We start from the raw sequence: 20,747 nt of genomic DNA on the forward strand, positions 1-20,747 counted from the left end.
AAGACATTTCCCGCACTCAAGGCACTAATATACCTCCAGGGTTGTGTGGGACCCCTGATGTACAGGAAGACAGGACTTCAGTGAGGAACATTTCCCTCACTCAGGACAGGAAAGTGATTTCTCCCCTGCATGAGATCTCTGATGTGTATGAAGACAGGACATCTCTAAAAAACCTTTTCCACACTCAGAACAAGAATACGGCTTCTCCCCCGTGTGAGATCTTTGATGTGTGTGAAGATAGGATTTCCGTGAAAAACATTTCCCACACTCAGGACAGGAATATGGCTTTTCTCCTGTGTGAGATCTCTGATGTGTGTGAAGATTGGACTTCTGTGAAAAACATTTCCCACACTCAAGACAAGAATACGGCTTCTCCCCCGTGTGAGATCTTTGATGTGTGTGAAGATAGGATTTCCGTGAAAAACATTTCCCACACTCAGGACAAGAATATGGCTTCTCCCCCGTGTGAGATCTCTGATGATCATGAAAATTGGACTTCAGGGAAAAACATTTCCCACACTCAGGACAAGAATATGGCTTCTCCCCTGTGTGAGATCTCTGATGTCGATGAAGACTGAACTGCTGTGAAAAACATTTCCCACACTCAGGACAGGAATATGGCTTCTCCCCCGTGTGAGATCTCTGATGTTGATGAAGTTTGGACTTCTGTGAAAAACATTTCCCACACTCAGGACAGGAATACGGCTTGTCCCTCGTGTGAGATCTCTGATGTTTATGAAGATTGGACTTCTGTGAAAAACATTTCCCACACTCAGGACAAGAATATGGCTTCTCCCCCGTGTGAGATCTCTGATGTTGATGAAGTTTGGACTTCTGTGAAAAACATTTCCCACACTCAGGACAGGAATACGGCTTGTCCCCCGTGTGAGATCTCTGATGTTTATGAAGATTGGACTTCAGGGAAAAACATTTCCCACACTCAGGACAAGAATATGGCTTCTCCCCCATGTGAGATCTCTGATGTTGATGAAGTTTGGACTTCACTGAAAAACATTTCCCGCACTCAGGACAGGAATATGGCTTTTCCCCTGTGTGAGATCTTTTATGCCTATTAAGTTTGGATTTAGAACAGAAACATTTCCCGCACTCAGCACAGGAGAATCTCTCCTCTGTTGGAAGGCCGGCCCGGTCCCGCACAGTCTGAGGTTCCTCAGGATACGAGGAATCCGATGGTCCATCTACACTGGGTGGTGCCGGATGGACATTGGAGGGAGCCGGGTTTTCTCCTGGACTATACTGTGTGATGTCCTCATCTTCTACTTTCCAGTCTGGAGACAAAGTGAGACAATCCTCGGAGGTTTTCCTCATCTCCCGGCCATGGACTAAAATACAAAGACAAAGAGGATTACTAGACAGGAGCTGATTGGTTCCCCCAAACCAGGACTCCGCCCACATCAGGCAGCTTGGTCTCTGAGGAGCTTACAATTCCACCCTCAAGGGAACTAGGAAATGGCTCCTCTGATCTCCTACCAGGTCATTTCTTTATTCATGGACCTTAGTCAGAGAGTGAGGAAACAACCAGAACTGTCTTTTATAGGAGGGACAGTGATGAGGGGATTATAGGACGAGGGTCGCCACCCCCTCTATCACTCATCGCCATCTTCCCAACACAAGAAGTACTGCACTTCCTTATTTACTCCATGATTTAGTCATGAAAAACAGCGGGGCTGAGCCCCACCAGAGGTCAGAGAGTGAGGATGGGGGAGAACAACCAAGATGAAGACTGGACTGATCCTGAAGACCACCATCATTGGGGTATTGACTCCTCCCTCATTATCACTTTCTGTTTAAGGGTCCAAAGTTGGAGGATGTTATCACATTATTATCACCATGTAAAAGTCTGTGCTCCAATCACATCATCCGATATAAAATGTCCAGCTGGGAGGAAATGGGTGTAACAAAAGAGAATCCATATTATGTATATATATAGCAGTGGGGGAGGGGGGGAGCAGAAGTCAGGACTATGGAATGTACAACATAGAGTATATAGTGCAGGGGTCAGGAGTATGTAATGTACAACATAGAGTATATAATGCAGGGGTCAGGAGTATGTAATGTACATCATAGAGTATATAGTGCAGGGGTCAGGAGTATGTAATGTACAACATAGAGAATATAGTGCAGGAGTCAGGAGTATGTAATGTACAACATAGAGTATATAGTGCGGGGGTCAGGAGTATGTAATGTACAACATAGAGTATATAGTGCAGGGGACAGGAGTATGTAATGTACAACAGAGTATATAGTGCAGGGGTCAGGAGGATGTAATGTACAACATAGAGTATATAGTGCAGGGGACAGGAGGATGTAATGTACAACAGAGTATATAGTGCAGGGGTCAGGAGTATGTAATGTACAACATAGAGTATATAGTGCAGGGGTCAGGAGTATGTAATGTACAACATAGAGTATATAGTGCAGGGGTCAGGAGTATGTAATGTACAACATAGCGTATATAGTGCAGGGGTCAGGAGTATGTAATGTACAACAGAGTATATAGTGCAGGGGTCAGGAGGATGTAATGTACAACATAGAGTATATAGTGCAGGGGTCAGGAGGATGTAATGCACAACATAGAGTATATAGTGCAGGGGTCAGGAGTATGTAATGTACAACATAGAGTATATAGTGCAGGGGTCAGGAGTATGTAATGTGCAACAGAGTATATAGTGCAGGGGTCAGGAGTATGTAATTTGCAACAGAGTATATAGTGCAGGGGTCAGGAGTATATATTGTACACCATAGAGTATATAGTGCAGGGGTCAGGACTCATAATATTGTTATTCATTAATCAAAGGTCCTTAAAGGGTTGCTTGTCTCTTATCTCCTGAGACTGCACTCAGTGACTTGGGTCTGAGACACTACAGACATATCCCTCCACCCGGCACAGCCAGCAGATAACAGAGAAGGTCCCCTGGAAGAGTCAGGCACAAGGCAGGAGACCCCAGTCACATGTCCTGGGTGCCTACATTATGCAATGCTTATAGGAGAAATGAACATTTTTCTGCCAGCTGAACCCCAGAACCTCCATAAATCCAGTCTAGATACATAAATTGTGTCTGCAGCACAGAGAAGGAAGATTATCCGAGAGAAATCCAGGAATACAGGACGGGGAACACAGCTCAGGAAAGTGACCAGGGGATTACAGGCTGATATCACCCAGTCCCCGCCCTACTCTGGACCAATCAGTGAGCAGTATGGGTGGAGGAATGGATTTAGTGTTCATGACCCACCTGTGCTGATCTCTGTAGGAGTGTCCTCCTCTATAAATGTCCCCGTTATTCCATCCTCCTCCATAGACTGCTGATCATCCCTCACATACGCCTCTTCTTCTTCTGCTTTCACCTCAAATTCTATATCGATTGGATCTCCACTCTAAATCAAGGAAATGAGAGAAAATATCATCTGTAAAATGTAAGGTCACATAAAATATCCACACATCGTCTCTATGAATCCATGTTCTAGATGCTCCATCCCACCAACCTTGTAATAGTGAGGTATGGTGTGACCTTCCTGTGTGGAATCCCAGGAATACAGAGGACGGGGACATCTCTCTGGTGGGTTCCTGGTATTAGGTGGCTCCATCATATCCTTGTGTCCTTCTGAAAACTCCTCCATCACTCCATACTCCTCATCCTCCTCTTTATACTCTTCTTTAACATCAATATTATCATCCCCGAGGATTCCACTCTGAAAGATATAATAAAACATTCATTGTAACAAACATGCTGTGTATAAATCACAACTACCAATAATTGTCATCATCTACCTGATGATGGTGAGGGATGGTGTGACCTTCCTGTGTGGAATCCCGGGAATACAGAGGACGGGGACATCTCTCTGGTGGGTTCCCATGACTGGATCCATCTGTAGGAAACACACACACTGACTGAATCCATTGTTTCTATGTGTTTATCAGATGATGGGGGATCTAGGTGGATCCTCCGTACTGCTCTCTCCTTTACAATAAAGTCTCCTCTTACCCGGTGATGTGAGGGGCGGCTGATTGTCCATCATGACGTCCTTGTAGAGATCCTTGTGTCCTTCTAAATACTCCCACTCCTCCATGGAGAAATAGACAGTGACACCCTGACACCTTATAGGAACCTGACACACACAATGATACAGTCACCATCCAGACACATCCCTTGTCTGTTACTGGAGAATGTCCCAGAATTCCCGGCACCGCTCACCTCTCCTGTCAGCAGCTCAGTGATCTCTCTGGTGACTTCTAGAATCTTCTGCATGTTGTGTCTCTCAGGGTTTAGGGAGTCACATGGAGGCACTGTGATGGTCATATGATCACCTGACTTCAGAAGAGGAAATCTCTGTATTGAGGAACCAATAAGAATATCATGTTAGACTCCCAGAATCCTCCTCACCTCTCCGGTCAGGTCTGTGTTTTATTAATAGAGATGAGAGTGATGTCATGTGACCTCCCAGAATCCTCCTCACCTCTCCGGTCAGGTCTGTGAGTTATTAATAGAGATGAGTGATGTCATGTGACCTCCCAGAATCCTCCTCACCTCTCCGGTCAGCAGGTAGATGATCTCCAGGGTGAGGTTTAGTATCTTCTCAGTCATGTGACTCCGGTCCTCCTCCATCCTCATTGGTGCCATCATGTGATCTATACAGGTCTCCTTGTAGACGGATAACTTTGGGAAATGAAAGTAAGAATGATTTGGATGGTATTGGTCACACAATAATAGGATGTGGATGTGAGGGGGGAATAGGAGGGTTGCTGGACATGTAAGGACTACTCCCCCCATGGGAAGACATTTTGTTTGGACTGTTTAGTGTTTACTACAATTTTGAGGTCCGGGGCCCCTTTTCTCTGTTGGGTTTGTTTGGTCTCTGAACTGGTTTTGATGAGTATTAGATCTGCAGACAAGGAATGATAAATCTGATCCTTCCTATGACTAGTTTGCTCTGAGGCAGTGCTGTGAGGTCAATGTCGGCTCATCATGCAGGGATGGTCACTTTACATCACCCGACGCCCGGGACATGTAGTTCTGGGGGCCGGGCAAGTATTGTTTTTAATCTTTATCCCTGCTGAGGGCAAGCCGCGGGGCTCTCCTTTCAGGTGCCAGCCTCTGCCACCCCGTGTGTGTGAACCTCTCCTGTACCTACTATGCTTCCCCGGCTCTGCTTGCCCATCTGTGGGCCCGGGTCAGCGGGTGTCGGAGGGTAGAGGGGACGGAGGAGAGCGGACATGTTCACTCCCTTCTTGTCCTGACCCAGAAGTGACGTTATGACAGATTTCCCGACCATCGAGGCCGGCAAAGAATGTAATGCGGTGCGATGTGCACTACATTACATCCAATGGAGTACAGGGGAGACATTGGGGGTCTTTTAGACCCTGGATGTCTCAATAAAGAGAACCTCTCATCAAAAGTCATCTCATAGAGGACTTTGTCCCCTTAAGTAAAAATGTTTTTTTTAATTGTAAACAATTAAAGTTACACCCAAGTACATAACTCCTCCCTTTAAAACATTTTGAGGCTCCCCCTCCCCCACATATATGCACACCCAAACATAAGAGCACACGCTGGAGCGCCTACACGTGATAACATTGATTGTGATACACGTTACATATCGCCGGTCACTCCAGAATGAGAGGATAATTCTAGGAGCAGACCTCCTCCGTACTCCATACTGATGACCTAGAAGGGGCTATAAATGTGTCCCCTATAGATAATACCGGGGACTAAAGGTTGTCACCATTTCAGCACACACAACTTAAGGTTTGACATGTTGGATATCTATTTACTCGCTGCAACCTCGGCTTTTATATTTTTACACATAAATGGGTCATTTATTGCTTTTTGTGCCCTGAAATCAGCTTAAGTGTATTTTTTACTGAAATTTGGCATTTCCTAGACTTTGTGATAATATTTTGTGACATAAAAAAATAGAACTGCCGCTATTTTATTCTCTAAAGTCTCTACTTTCAGAAAATCGATATTTTGGGGGTTTTGTGTCATCTTCAGGATAAAGTGATTTTTTTAAATGTGCAAAAAATGCAAAAACGGCTCTGGGAGTGAAAGGGAGAAAGGATAAGCCAGACACTCCCCTTTCCTGAGGAGCAGCCAATCAGTTCTCATTACACTGTCAGGTCTCTCCCCTCCCTGCTAGTCCTGGAATGCAGTGCTGGAGACAGGCGGGGGAGGGGAGGAGGAGATAAACAGAACAATGTTACACATTTGAGTTGCTATAAAGCCCCTTTCATTGTTTAAAGCCCCGGATATTCCTAAAAGAGCCTCAGATTTATATACATTTGTTGTAAATAGGAAATTACATCTTATTACCTCCTCTGCTGCCACTTCCAGCAACGTCTCCTCTATACTTCTTCCCGCCTCACTTCTCATCTGGAACTTCCTGTCTGTATCTGACATCACTTCCTGTCTGTCCCTGACATCACTTCCTGTCTGCACCTGACATCACTTCCTGTCTGCATTCCATAGAGACTTCCTGTGTGAGTATAGGTGAGATCCCCACCTTGTGGAGCTCAGAGGAACTGCAGCCCCGAGATCCATCCCATAATCCCCCTTCCTGTATAATATGTACCTTACAGGGATACTACGGGAGATGAAACATTACTGAATAAAGGAAGAAGAAATAAATGTAACTCTTATGTAACCAACTGTTCAACAAACATCTCTTATTACATATAGAAAAGTCTTACAAACACAGAACACAAAATACAAATGTATAGCTAATGAGAGCGATCCCGCCAAACCTGATCCTTCTGGGGGGGACAATGCAAAAATATATATCAATCCACTCATAATGACATCATCTTCTGGGAGTGTCTGCACATCCATCCATTTCATACACATTTCATTGTCTCAGCAGATCTCCTGCAGCCTATTAGCACTCATTTCCCTCTCTATGTCTCAGCAGATCTCCCGCAGCCTATTAGCACCCATTTCCCTCTCTATGTCTCAGCAGATCTCCCGCAGCCTATTAGCACCCATTTCCCTCTCTATGTCTCAGCGGATCTCCTGCAGCCTATTAGCTCCCATTTCCCTCTCTATGTCTCAGCGGATCTCCCGCAGCCTATTAGCTCCCATTTCCCTCTCTATGTCTCAGTGGATCTCCCGCAGCCTATTAGCACCCATTTCCCTTTCTATGTCTCAGCGGATCTCCTGCAGCCTATTAGCTCCCATTTCCCTATGTCTCAGCAGATCTCCTGCAGCCTATTAGCTCCCATTTCCATCTCTATGTCTCAGCGGATCTCCTGCAGCCTATTAGCTCCCATTTCCCTCTCTATGTCTCAGAGGATCTCCTGCATCCTATTAGCACCCATTTCCCTCTATGTCTCAGCAGTGGTTTGACTACAGATGATCCCTCAATATCACCTCTCCAGGAATAATGTCCCTTCAATCTAATATTCCTGAGACATCTATACAAGTCCTGAGCCAACAACAACGTCTTCATGATACCTTTAGGGCTGAAGCCCCAACCTTCCCCCAGAAGGTCCATCTTCCCCGATGTCAGTCCAGCTGAGGAGAAGGTGACAATTCCCTCTGTAATGGCAATGTTGGGCCTATAGTAATCTTCACCTTCATGGAGGTTATTGTGACTGCGGGGGGGTCACAATGCAACAGATTCAATGGAGGTGAGGGGGATGGGGGGGCACTGGAATCTCCTGTTCTTTCTTTTATCTAAACTGACCATTGCCCACCCATTGGAGGGAAAGATAAAGGTGTGAATGTCTTTGGGTGGGGGGGTCTAGGTGTGAATGTACTTGGGTGGGGGGTCTAGGTGTGAATGTACTTGGGTGGGGGGTCTAGGAGTGAATGTACTTGGGTGGAGGGTCTAGGTGTGAATGTACTTGGGTGGGGGGGTCTAGGTGTGAATGTACTTGGGTGGGGGTCTAGGTGTGAATGTACTTGGGTGGGGGGGTCTAGGTGTGAATGTACTTGGGTGGGGGGTCTAGGTGTGAATGTACTTAGGTGGGGGGGTCTAGGTGTGAATGTACTTGGGTGGAAGGTCTAGGTGTGAATGTACTTGGGTGGAGGGTCTAGGTGTGAAAGTACTTGGGAAGGGGGGTCTAGGTGTGAATGTACTTGGGTGGGGGGTCTAGGTATGAATGTACTTGGGTGGGGGGGTCTAGATGTGAATGTCCTTGGGTGGGGGGGTCTAGGTGTGAATGTACTTGGGTGGGGGGTCTAGGTGTAAATGTACTTGGGTGGAGGGTCTAGGTGTGAATGTACTTGGTTGGGGGGTCTACGTGTGAATGTACTTGGGTGAGGGGTCTACGTGTGAATGTACTTGGGTGGGGGGTCTAGGTGTGAATGTACTTGGGTGGGGGGTCTAGGTGTGAATGTACTTGGGTGGGGGGAGTCTAGGTGTGAATGTACTTGAGTGGGGGGTCTACGTGTGAATGTACTTGGGTGGGGGATCTAGGTGTGAATGTACTTGGGTGGGGGGGTCTAGGTGTGAATGTACTTTGGTGGGGGGTTCTAAGTGTGAATGTACTTGGGTGGGGGAGTCTAGGTGTGAAAGTCCTTGAGTGGGGGGGTCTAGGTGTGAATGTACTTGGGTGGGGGGTCTAGGTGTGAATGTACTTGGGTGGAGGGTCTAGGTGTGAATGTCCTTGGGTGGGGGGTCTAGGTTTGAATGTCCTTGGGTGGGGGGTCTAGGTGTGAATGTCCTTGGGTGGAGGGTCTAGGTGTGAATGTCCGTGGTTGGGGGGGTCTTGGTTTAAATGTCCTTGGGTGGGGGGTCTAGGTGTGAATGTACTTGGGAGGGGGGTCTAGGTGTGAATGTACTTGGGTGGGGGGTCTAGGTGTGAATGTACTTGGGTGGGGGGGTCTAGGTATGAATGTACTTGGGTGGGAGGGTCTAGGTGTGAATGTACTTGGGTGGGGGGGGTCTAGGTGTGAATGTACTTGGGTGGGGGGTTTAGGTGTGAATGTACTTGGGTGGGGGGGTCTAGGTGTGAATGTACTTGGGTGGGAGGTCTAGGTGTGAATGTACTTGGGTGGAGGGTCTAGGTGTGAATGTACTTGGGAGGGGAGGGTCTAGGTGTGAATGTACTTGGGTGGGGGGTCTAGGTATGAATGTACTTGGGTGGGGGGTCTAGGTGTGAATGTCCTTGGGTGGGGGGGTCTACGTGTGAATGTACTTCGGTGAGGGGTCTATGTGTGAATGTACTTCGGTGGGGGGTCTAGGTGTGAATGTACTTGGGTGGGGTGAGTCTAGGTGTGAATGTACTGGGGTGGGGGGTCTAGGTGTGAATGTACTTGGGTGGGAGATCTAGGTGTGAATGTACTTGGGTGGGGGGGTCTAGGTGTGAATGTACTTTGGTGGGGGGTTCTAAGTGTGAATGTACTTGGGTGGGGGGGTCTAGGTGTGAATGTACTTGAGTGGGGGGTCTAGGTGTGAATGTACTTGGGTGGGGGGTCTAGGTGTGAATGTCCTTGGGTGGGGGGTTTAGGTGTGAATGTCCTTGGGTGGAGGGTCTAGGTGTGAATGTCCTTGGGTGGGGGGGTCTAGGCTTGAATGTCCTTGGGTGGGGGGTCTAGGTGTGAATGTACTTGGGTGGGGGGTATAGGTGTGAATGTACTTGGGTGGGGTCTAGGTGTGAATGTACTTGGGTGGGGGGGTCTAGGTGTGAATGTACTTGGGTGGGGGGGTCTAGGTGTGAATGTACTTGGGTGGGAGGGTCTAGGTGTGAATGTCCTTGGGTGGGGGGGTCTAGGTTTGAATGTCCTTGGGTGGGAGGGTCTAGGTGTGAATGTCCTTGGGTGGGGGGTCTAGGATGAATGTCCTTGGGTGGAGGGTCTAGGTGTGAATGTCCTTGGGTGGGGGGGTCTAGGTGTGAATGTACTTGGGTGGGGGGTCTAGGTGTGAATGTACTTGGGTGGGGGGTCTAGGTGTGAATGTCCTTGGGTGGGGGGTCTAGGATGAATGTCCTTGGGTGGGGGGTCTAGGTGTGAATGTCCTTGGGTGGGGGGGTCTAGGTGTGAATGTACTTGGGTGGGGGGTCTAGGTGTGAATGTCGTTGGGTGGGGGGTCTAGGTGTGAATGTCCTTGGGTGGGGGGTCTAGGTTTGAATGTCCTTGGGTGGGGGGTCTAGGTGTGAATGTACTTGGGTGGGGGGTCTAGGGATGGGTTTTAGGAAAATGTATAAAACAGCAAAAACAAGAGAGACAGGTCCTCTTTGTCCTTGTGTGCCTCCTGGAGCCCAGAACTCAGAACATCAGGGTGTGTGTAATGTATCAGCATTGCTCTGTCTTTCCTGTAACATTCTGTTGTAGTCTCTTTGTATCGGTGACACTCTTTCCTGTAGTCTCTTTGTATCGGTGACATTCCTTCCTGTAGTCTCTTTGTATCGGTGACACTCTTTCCTGTAGTCTCTTTGTATCGGTGACATTCCTTCCTGTAGTCTCTTTGTATCGGTGACATTCTTTCCTGTAGTCTCTTTGTATCGGTGACATTCTTTCCTGTAGTCTCTTTGTATCGGTGACATTCTTTCCTGTAGTCTCTTTGTATCGGTGACATTCTTTCCTGTAGTCTCTTTGTATCGGTGACATTCTTTCCTGTAGTCTCTCTGTATCGGTGACATTCCTTCCTGTAGTCTCTTTGTATCGGTGATATTCTTTCCTGTAGTCTCTCTTTGTATCGGTGACATTCTTTCCTGTAGTCTCTTTGTATTGGTGACATTCTTTCCTGTAGTCTCTTTGTATCGGTGACATTCTTTCCTGTAGTCTCTCTGTATCGTTGACATTCTTTCCTGTAGTCTTTATTTTTGTGACATTCTTTCCTGTGGTCTCTTTGTATCGGTGACATTCTTTCTTGTAGTCTCTCTTTGTATCGGTGACATTCTTTCCTGTAGTCTCTTTGTATTGGTGACATTCTTTCCTGTAGTCTCTTTGTATCGGTGACATTCTTTCCTGTAGTCTCTCTGTATCGTTGACATTCTTTCCTGTAGTCTTTATTTTTGTGACATTCTTTCCTGTGGTCTCTTTGTATCGGTGACAGTCTTTCCTGTAGTCTCTTTGTATCGGTGACATTCTTTCCTGTAGTCTCTTTGTATCGGTGACATTCTTTCCTGTAGTCTCTCTGTATCGGTGACATTCCTTCCTGTAGTCTCTTTGTATCGGTGACATTCTTTCCTGTAGTCTCTCTTTGTATCGGTGACATTCTTTCCTGTAGTCTCTTTGTATTGGTGACATTCTTTCCTGTAGTCTCTTTGTATCGGTGACATTCTTTCCTGTAGTCTCTTTGTGTCGGTGACATTCTTTCCTGTAGTCTCTCTGTATCGGTGACATTCTTTCCTGTAGTCTCTTTGTATCGGTGACATTCTTTCCTGTAGTCTCTTTGTATCGGTGACATTCCTTCCTGTAGTCTCTTTGTATCGGTGACATTCCTTCCTGTAGTCTCTTTGTATCGGTGACATTCTTTCCTGTAGTCTCTCTTTGTATCGGTGACATTCCTTCCTGTAGTCTCTTTGTATTGGTGACATTCTTTCCTGTAGTCTCTTTGTATCGGTGACATTCTTTCCTGTAGTCTCTTTGTGTCGGTGACATTCTTTCCTGTAGTCTCTTTGTGTCGGTGACATTCTTTCCTGTAGTCTCTCTGTATCGGTGACATTCTTTCCTGTAGTCTCTTTGTGTCGGTGACATTCTTTCCTGAAGTCTCTTTGTATCGGTGACATTCTTTCCTGTAGTCTCTCTGTATCGGTGACATTCTTTCTTGTAGTCTTTATATCGGTGACATTCTTTCCTGTGGTCTCTTTGTATCAGTGACACTCTTTCCTGTAGTCTCTCTGTATCGGTGACATTCTTTCCTGTAGTCTCTCTGTATCGGTGACATTCCTTCCTGTAGTCTCTCTGTATCGGTGACACTCTTTCCTGCAGTCTCTCTGTATCGGTGACATTCCTTCCTGTAGTCTCTCTGTATCGGTGACATTCTTTCCTGTAGTCTCTTTGTATCGGTGACATTCTTTCCTGTAGTCTCTTTGTATCGGTGACATTCTTTTCTGTAGTCATCTCTTTGTATCGGTGACACTCTTTCCTGTAGTCTCTCTGTATCGGTGACATTCTTTCCTGTAGTCTCTTTGTATCGGTGACATTCTTTCCTGTAGTCTCTTTGCATCGGTAACATTCTTTCCTGTAGTCTCTTTGTATCGGTGACATTCTTTCCTGTAGTCTCTCTTTGTATCGGTGACATTCTATCCTGTAGTCTCTTTGTATCGGTGACATTCTTTCCTGTAGTCTCTTTGTATCGGTGACACTCTTTCCTGTAGTCTCTCTGTATCGGTGACATTCTTTCCTGTAGTCTCTTTGTATCGGTGACATTCTTTCCTGTAGTCTCTCTGTATCGTTGACATTCTTTCCTGTAGTCTTTATTTCGGTGACATTCTTTCCTGTAGTCTCTTTGTATCGGTGACATTCTTTCCTGTTGTCTCTCTGTATCGGTGACATTCTTTCCTGTAGTCTCTTTGTATTGGTGACATTCTTTCCTGTAGTCTCTTTGTATCGGTGACAATCTTTCCTGTAATCTCTTTGTATCGGTGATATTCTTTCATGTAGTCTCTCTGTATCGGTGACATTCTTTCCTGTAGTCTCTTTGTATCGGTGACATTCTTTCCTGTAGTCTCTCTTTGTATCGGTGACATTCTTTCCTGTAGTCTCTTTGTATCGGTGACATTCTTTCCTGTAGTCTCTTTGTGTCGGTGACATTCTTTCCTGTAGTCTCTCTGTATCGGTGACATTCTTTCCTGTAGTCTCTTTGTATCGGTGACATTCTTTCCTGTAGTCTCTTTGTGTCGGTGACATACTTTCCTGTAGTCTCTTTGTATCGGTGACATTCTTTCCTGTAGTCTCTTTGTATCGGTGACATTCTTTCCTGTAGTCTTTATATCGGTGACATTCTTTCCTGTGGTCTCTTTGTATCGGTGACACTCTTTCCTGTAGTCTCTCTCTGTATCGGTGACATTATTTCCTGTAGTCTCTCTGTATCGGTGACATTCTTTCCTGTAGTCTCTCTGTATCGGTGACATTCTTTCCTGTCGTCTCTTTGTATCGGTCACATTCTTTCCTGTAGTCTCTTTGTATCGGTGACACTCTTTCCTGTAGTCTCTCTTTGTATCGGTGACATTCTTTCCTGTAGTCTCTCTTTATCGGTGACATTCTTTCCTGTATTCTCTTTGTATCGGTGACAGTCTTTCCTGTAGTCTCTTTGTATCGGTGACATTCTTTCCTGTAGTCTCTTTGTATCGGTGACATTCTTTCCTGTAGTCTCTCTGTATCAGTGACGTTCTTTCCTGTAGTCTCTTTGTATCGGTGACATTCTTTCCTGTAGTCTCTTTGTATCAGTGACATTCTTTTCTGTAGTCTCTTTGTAACGGTGACACTCTTTCCTGTAGTCTCTCTGTATCGGTGACATTCTTTCCTGTAGTCTCTTTGTATCAGTGACATTCTTTCCTGTAGTCTCTCTGTATCGGTGACATTCTTTCCTGTAGTCTCTTTGTATCAGTGACATTCTTTCCTGTAGTCTCTTTGTATCGGTGACATTCCTTCCTGTAGTCTCTTTGTATCGGTGACATTCCTTCCTGTAGTCTCTCTGTATCGGTGACATTCTTTCCTGTAGTCTCTCTGTATCGGTGACACTCTTTCCTGTAGTCTCTCTGTATCGGTGACATTCCTTCCTGTAGTCTCTTTGTATCAGTGACATTCTTTCCTGTAGTCTCTTTGTATCGGTGACATTCTTTCCTGTGTTCATCTCTTTGTATCGGTGACACTCTTTCCTGTAGTCTCTCTGTATCGGTGACATTCTTTCTTGTAGTCTCTTTGTATCGGTGACATTCTTTCCTGTAGTCTCTTTGCATCGGTGACATTCTTTCCTGTAGTCTCTTTGTATCGGTGACATTCTTTCCTGTAGTCTCTCTTTGTATCGGTGACACTCTTTCCTGTAGTCTCTCTGTATCGGTGACACTCTTTCCTGTAGTCTCTTTGTATCGGTGACATTATTTCCTGTAGTCTCTTTGTATCGGTGACACTCTTTCCTGTAGTCTCTTTGTATCGGTGACATTCCTTCCTGTCGTCTCTTTGTATTGGTGACATTCTTTCCTGTAGTCTCTTTGTATCGGTGACATTCTTTCCTGTAGTCTCTCTGTATCGGTGACATTCTTTCCTGTAGTCTCTCTGTATCGGTGACATTCTTTCCTGTAGTCTCTCTGTATCGGTGACATTCCTTCCTGTAGTCTCTTTGTATCGGTGACATTCTTTCCTGTAGTCTCTTTGTATCGGTGACATTCTTTCCTGTAGTCTCTTTGTATCGGTGACATTCCTTCCTGTAGTCTCTCTGTATCGGTGACAGTCTTTCCTGTAGTCTCTTTGTATCGGTGACATTCTTTCCTGTAGTCTCTTTGTATCGGTGACAGTCATTCCTGTAGTCTCTTTGTATCGGTGACATTCTTTCCTGTAGTCTCTTTGTATCGGTGACATTCTTTCCTGTCGTCTCTCTGTATCAGTGACATTCTTTCCTGTAGTCTCTTTGTATCGGTGACATTCTTTCCTGTAGTCTCTTTGTATCGGTGACACTCTTTCCTGTAGTCTCTCTTTGTATCGGTGACATTCTTTCCTGTAGTCTCTCTTTGTATCGGTGACATTCTTTCCTGTAGTCTCTTTGTATCGGAGACATTCTTTCCTGTAGTCTCTTTTTATCGGTGACATTCTTTCCTGTAGTCTCTTTGTATCGGTGACAGTCTTTCCTGTCGTCTCTCTGTATCGTTGACATTCTTTCCTGTAGTCTCTTTGTATCGGTGACATTCTTTCCTGTAGTCTCTTTGTATCGGTGACACTCTTTCCTGTAGTCTCTCTTTGTATCGGTGACATTCTTTCCTGTAGTCTCTCTTTGTATCGGTGGAAAACTCATACAAATGAGCGCAGAGAGGCCACTCCAGGTGGAAACATGTGAACAGTTAATCATGAGCTCACCACTGCTGCCTTGTTAATCATATGCATGATAAAGAGAACTGGAAAAAAAGGCGCTGTGGAAAATGCTCTCAGACAAGCACCTTAGTGAAGGTGCATCTTTATTGGGTGAGATAAAGTAGCAAGTATAATAAAATTAACCAGCCTGAAGTGGACAGTGTGATTCCAATGGACGGCCCGTCCGCTCTGAGGGGAGCTGAGATCAAAGAATGCTCCTGTCGACTTCAAATCACGTGGTGTCAGCGTACCAGCGTCCTGGGTGGTGTCACCATGGCAAACGAAGGCAGTGTCCGGCGTTGGCTTCAGCTGGGAGCATATGTGGGGTTACCAAGACGACATGTTTCGCGCAGTTGCGCTTTGTCAAGTCACTGGTAACCATGGCCGGCGGCCATTATATAGAAGACCATTAAAGGGAAGGCTGGCTGAGTGTAATTAGCAGGGGATGGGGTGTCAATCAGAGCGGACGGCTCGTCCTGAAGCAATGCTGAATACAAATTTAAAGGTACAGATTGAAAGTTATAAAAAATGATATGTATAAAAACAATAGCATTGGAAAGCATGATATACTTTCATCTTTAGTGAAATAAAGGTAATACAATAACAAAAAAAAAAAAAAAAAAAAAAAACAAAAAAAAAAAAACAAAAAAAAAAAAAAAAAAAAAAAAAAAACACACACAAGTTAAAAATGACATCGCTGGTTCATGGAAGCTATGTCAAAAATTGCGTTTACAGTGAGGTAATTATGGGTATATGGGCAAAGAAGGGAGTAGGGAGAAGTGAATGCTAGGCATATGAAAATGACTGTATCAAAGGTATATGAAAATGACTGTATAAAAAGGTATGACTAAAAGGAATATAATAAAATCAATCCTGGTATCAAATTAGGTAGCTCATATGTTCATAATTAAATAAATATAATAGATGCGTAATAACATGTATTCGTAATTGAGTGCACAGAATATATACATGGTGACAGTGCAGATTAAAAAACAAGGATTAAAAGAAGACAATACTGTATGTAATAAAAAAAAAAAAAAAAAAAAAAAAAAAAAAAAAAAAAAAAAAAAAAAACACACTGGAGGATCCTAGTTCCGGGGACTAGAAGTCAAACTTGTTAAATAATGCTATGGATTTCAAGATCCTCATTGAGACCATTGGGGGTCATAGAACCTAATTTGTAGATCCAGAACGTCTCTCTCTTACACAAACGGGCTAGTCTTTCATTGTCAGTAAATGTACCCTTTGGAATATGTTCGATTGCTAAGACCTCAAGAAGACTGAAATTATTTTGATGGGATTGCAAAAAGTGCCTAGGGACACTATGCTTATCGCATCCATCTCTTATAAGTCTTCTGTGCTCCCCTATGCGTTTGCGTAGAGGGCGTGTGGTTCGGCCTACATATAGGAGCTTACACGGGCATGTGAGAACGTATATGACGTGGTCAGTTGCACACGTTATAAACTGACGAATGTGGTAGCTGTTGCCCTGGGAGTCCAAAAACTGTGATCTACCATGGGTGATGGACTGACAGGTGAGACAACCTCTTTTGTTGCATCTGTAGATACCAATTCTGTCGTCAAATGTAGGAAGGGGGCCGTTGTCTATGTAGGTGGACAGTGACATTTTGCTTGGGGCTAGAATGTTTTTCAAACAACGGGCTCTCTTGAAAGTTACTTGTGGGGCGCGTGGGAGATTAGGCGCTAATCTAGGATCTAATTGTAAAATGTGCCAGTGTTTGCGAATGATGTTTGTAATATCACGATGTGATGTGTTGAAACCAGTGATGAACCTAACCGAGTTAGACTGGTCACGGGCCTGAGTGTATGTTCGGTCTATCAATACGCTATGTTTGGTATATGCGTTTTTTATAAGGGAAGGGGGATAGCCTTTCTCAGAAAACTTTTTTGAAAGGAGAGAACCTTGTTCTTGGTAATCACATAATTTTGAACAGTTCTTCCTTAGTCTTTGGAATTGGCCACTGGGAATATTATTTTTCCAGGCTGGATGGTGACAGCTAGAATAGTGTAGATATGGGTTCCCACTAGTGGGTTTGGTGTAATTTGTACTACAAATTTCATTATCTGTGACTGACAAAACCAAGTCTAAAAAGATTATATCTTGAGAGTTAAAAACATGAGTAAAAGAAAGTCCAAGGTAGTTTGAATTGCAATATGCGACGAAAGATAAAAATTCGTTCAAATCACCATCCCAGATTAATAAAATGTCATCAATATAGCGCCCAAAAAAAATGATATATTTGGCAAAGGGGTTGTTTATTTGTATATATTGTTTCTCCCAAAAGCCCATTGTGAGATTGGCGTAACAAGGGGCGAAATTCGCTCCCATCGCAGTCCCTTTAGTTTGCAAGTAAAATTGGTCAAGGAATGTAAAATAATTATGGGTAAGGCAAAATTCTGTACATTCAATAATAAATTTGGCTTGGGTGGAGTTGATAGAACTTTCAGAAGATAAGAAATATTGAAGAGCCTGTAGGCCTATGTGGTGGGGGATTGATGTGTATAAGGAAGTTACATCAAGTGATGCCCAATGATACCCATGTTTCCACTGATAATGGCTGAGGATTTCTATCACATGACTGGAGTCTCTGATGTATGACGGCAATTGTACAACTAATGGTTGGAGAAAATGGTCGATGTATTTAGAAAGGCCATTAGTGAAACTATTGGTGCTTGCAATAATAGGACGGCCAGGGGGATGTGTAGTAGATTTGTGTATTTTTGGCAAATGATAAAAATATGGGGTACTACAAATAGGGGGAAGGAGAAAAGACTTTTCTCTCTTATTAATTACGCTATCATTATAGGCTTTGTCAATGAGTAATTTGAGGGCTATTTGATATTCTGGTAAGGGATCTGCCTTTAGTAACTGATATGTATCGATATCGGAAAGGAGACGAATGGACTCATTGATGTAATCACTGGTGTGTTGTACAACAAGACTTCCTCCTTTATCAGCTTGCTTGATGACAATGTTTTTATTGTTCTCTAAGTCTTTTAGGGCTTGTGCTTCGGAATTGCTCATGTTATAACTGATAGGTGGCTTATTGCACAAGCTGAGAAGATCTTTATAAGCTGCCTGGTAGAAGGTCTCAATGTATGGTCCCTTGGACTGTACTGGAAAGAAACTGGATTTGGATTTAAAACTGGTGTGAATGATATCTGGGTCTAAGGAAATCTTAGGTGTTTGCATGTTAGAAGGATGGCTTTCCATCCATAGATCCTCTAGCATCTGGACTAATATTCTATCATCTTCTTGAAGAGAAGTGTCTGTATTGATAGTATGAGAATCAATACTAATAGTTTGGGGATCAGTGTCAGATGGGGAGATATTAGAAAAGTGCGTTGTGGTGCAAAAAAATTATATTATAGAGACCCTCCCAATGGGGACAGTAAAAGAAAAAAGAAAACTAGAAGAGGCAGACGTGGTGGAAAGAGATTCCAGGCTAAAAAAGAAAGAGAAACTAGACTCACCGAGCACAATAGTACAGTAAAGATTTTTAATCTCTCCTCACACATACTATCTAATGATGAGCTATCTTTACTCCGGAAAGGGCTCAGTTTCTCCCCTGCATCTGGCCCTAACAAATTTTACCTATTTCAAGACCTAAATCGTTTTGTTCGGTCTTTAACTATCAAAAGACATTTTTCTAATATCTCCCCATCTGACACTGATCCCCAAACTATTAGTATTGATTCTCATACTATCAATACAGACACTTCTCTTCAAGAAGATGATAGAATATTAGTCCAGATGCTAGAGGATCTATGGATGGAAAGCCATCCTTCTAACATGCAAACACCTAAGATTTCCTTAGACCCAGATATCATTCACACCAGTTTTAAATCCAAATCCAGTTTCTTTCCAGTACAGTCCAAGGGACCATACATTGAGACCTTCTACCAGGCAGCTTATAAAGATCTTCTCAGCTTGTGCAATAAGCCACCTATCAGTTATAACATGAGCAATTCCGAAGCACAAGCCCTAAAAGACTTAGAGAACAATAAAAACATTGTCATCAAGCAAGCTGATAAAGGAGGAAGTCTTGTTGTACAACACACCAGTGATTACATCAATGAGTCCATTCGTCTCCTTTCCGATATCGATACATATCAGTTACTAAAGGCAGATCCCTTACCAGAATATCAAATAGCCCTCAAATTACTCATTGACAAAGCCTATAATGATAGCGTAATTAATAAGAGAGAAAAGTCTTTTCTCCTTCCCCCTATTTGTAGTACCCCATATTTTTATCATTTGCCAAAAATACACAAATCTACTACACATCCCCCTGGCCGTCCTATTATTGCAAGCACCAATAGTTTCACTAATGGCCTTTCTAAATACATCGACCATTTTCTCCAACCATTAGTTGTACAATTGCCGTCATACATCAGAGACTCCAGTCATGTGATAGAAATCCTCAGCCATTATCAGTGGAAACATGGGTATCATTGGGCATCACTTGATGTAACTTCCTTATACACATCAATCCCCCACCACATAGGCCTACAGGCTCTTCAATATTTCTTATCTTCTGAAAGTTCTATCAACTCCACCCAAGCCAAATTTATTATTGAATGTACAGAATTTTGCCTTACCCATAATTATTTTACATTCCTTGACCAATTTTACTTGCAAACTAAAGGGACTGCGATGGGAGCGAATTTCGCCCCTTGTTACGCCAATCTCACAATGGGCTTTTGGGAGAAACAATATATACAAATAAACAACCCCTTTGCCAAATATATCATTTTTTTTGGGCGCTATATTGATGACATTTTATTAATCTGGGATGGTGATTTGAACGAATTTTTATCTTTCGTCGCATATTGCAATTCAAACTACCTTGGACTTTCTTTTACTCATGTTTTTAACTCTCAAGATATAATCTTTTTAGACTTGGTTTTGTCAGTCACAGATAATGAAATTTGTAGTACAAATTACACCAAACCCACTAGTGGGAACCCATATCTACACTATTCTAGCTGTCACCATCCAGCCTGGAAAAATAATATTCCCAGTGGCCAATTCCAAAGACTAAGGAAGAACTGTTCAAAATTATGTGATTACCAAGAACAAGGTTCTCTCCTTTCAAAAAAGTTTTCTGAGAAAGGCTATCCCCCTTCCCTTATAAAAAACGCATATACCAAACATAGCGTATTGATAGACCGAACATACACTCAGGCCCGTGACCAGTCTAACTCGGTTAGGTTCATCACTGGTTTCAACACATCACATCGTGATATTACAAACATCATTCGCAAACACTGGCACATTTTACAATTAGATCCTAGATTAGCGCCTAATCTCCCACGCGCCCCACAAGTAACTTTCAAGAGAGCCCGTTGTTTGAAAAACATTCTAGCCCCAAGCAAAATGTCACTGTCCACCTACATAGACAACGGCCCCCTTCCTACATTTGACGACAGAATTGGTATCTACAGATGCAACAAAAGAGGTTGTCTCACCTGTCAGTCCATCACCCATGGTAGATCACAGTTTTTGGACTCCCAGGGCAACAGCTACCACATTCGTCAGTTTATAACGTGTGCAACTGACCACGTCATATACGTTCTCACATGCCCGTGTAAGCTCCTATATGTAGGCCGAACCACACGCCCTCTACGCAAACGCATAGGGGAGCACAGAAGACTTATAAGAGATGGATGCGATAAGCATAGTGTCCCTAGGCACTTTTTGCAATCCCATCAAAATAATTTCAGTCTTCTTGAGGTCTTAGCAATCGAACATAT

General features: G+C 43.9%; 1 protein-coding gene across 1 annotated transcript; it reads right to left on the bottom strand.

Annotated features, from left to right (window-relative positions):
* Positions 1–56: 56 nt before the first annotated feature.
* Positions 57–18,222, bottom strand: LOC149443050 (uncharacterized). The gene is made up of 2 exons (XM_089655977.1): positions 17,785–18,222; positions 57–1,161 (listed from the first exon to the last, which is right to left on the bottom strand). The coding sequence occupies exons 1-2, from the start codon at positions 18,220–18,222 to the stop codon at positions 97–99; spliced, it is 1,503 nt and encodes a 500-aa protein (XP_089512103.1). The 3' UTR covers positions 57–96.
* Between the last annotated feature and the right edge of the window lie 2,525 nt (positions 18,223–20,747).

This window comes from Staurois parvus, unplaced genomic scaffold, assembly GCF_062004578.1.
Source record: "Staurois parvus isolate SC_StPar_1 unplaced genomic scaffold, SC_StPar_1.0 ptg000879l, whole genome shotgun sequence".
Lineage (NCBI taxonomy): Eukaryota > Metazoa > Chordata > Amphibia > Anura > Ranidae > Staurois > Staurois parvus.

Coding starts and splice junctions, on each gene's coding strand:
- LOC149443050 (XM_089655977.1), bottom strand. CDS start 18,222: ATGCTAGAGGATCTATGGATGGAAAGCCATCCTTCTAACATGCAAACA. Junction 1,162..17,784: donor ACAAAGCCTATAATGATAGC/GTAATTAATAAG, acceptor GAGGAACCTCAG/ACTGTGCGGGACCGGGCCGG.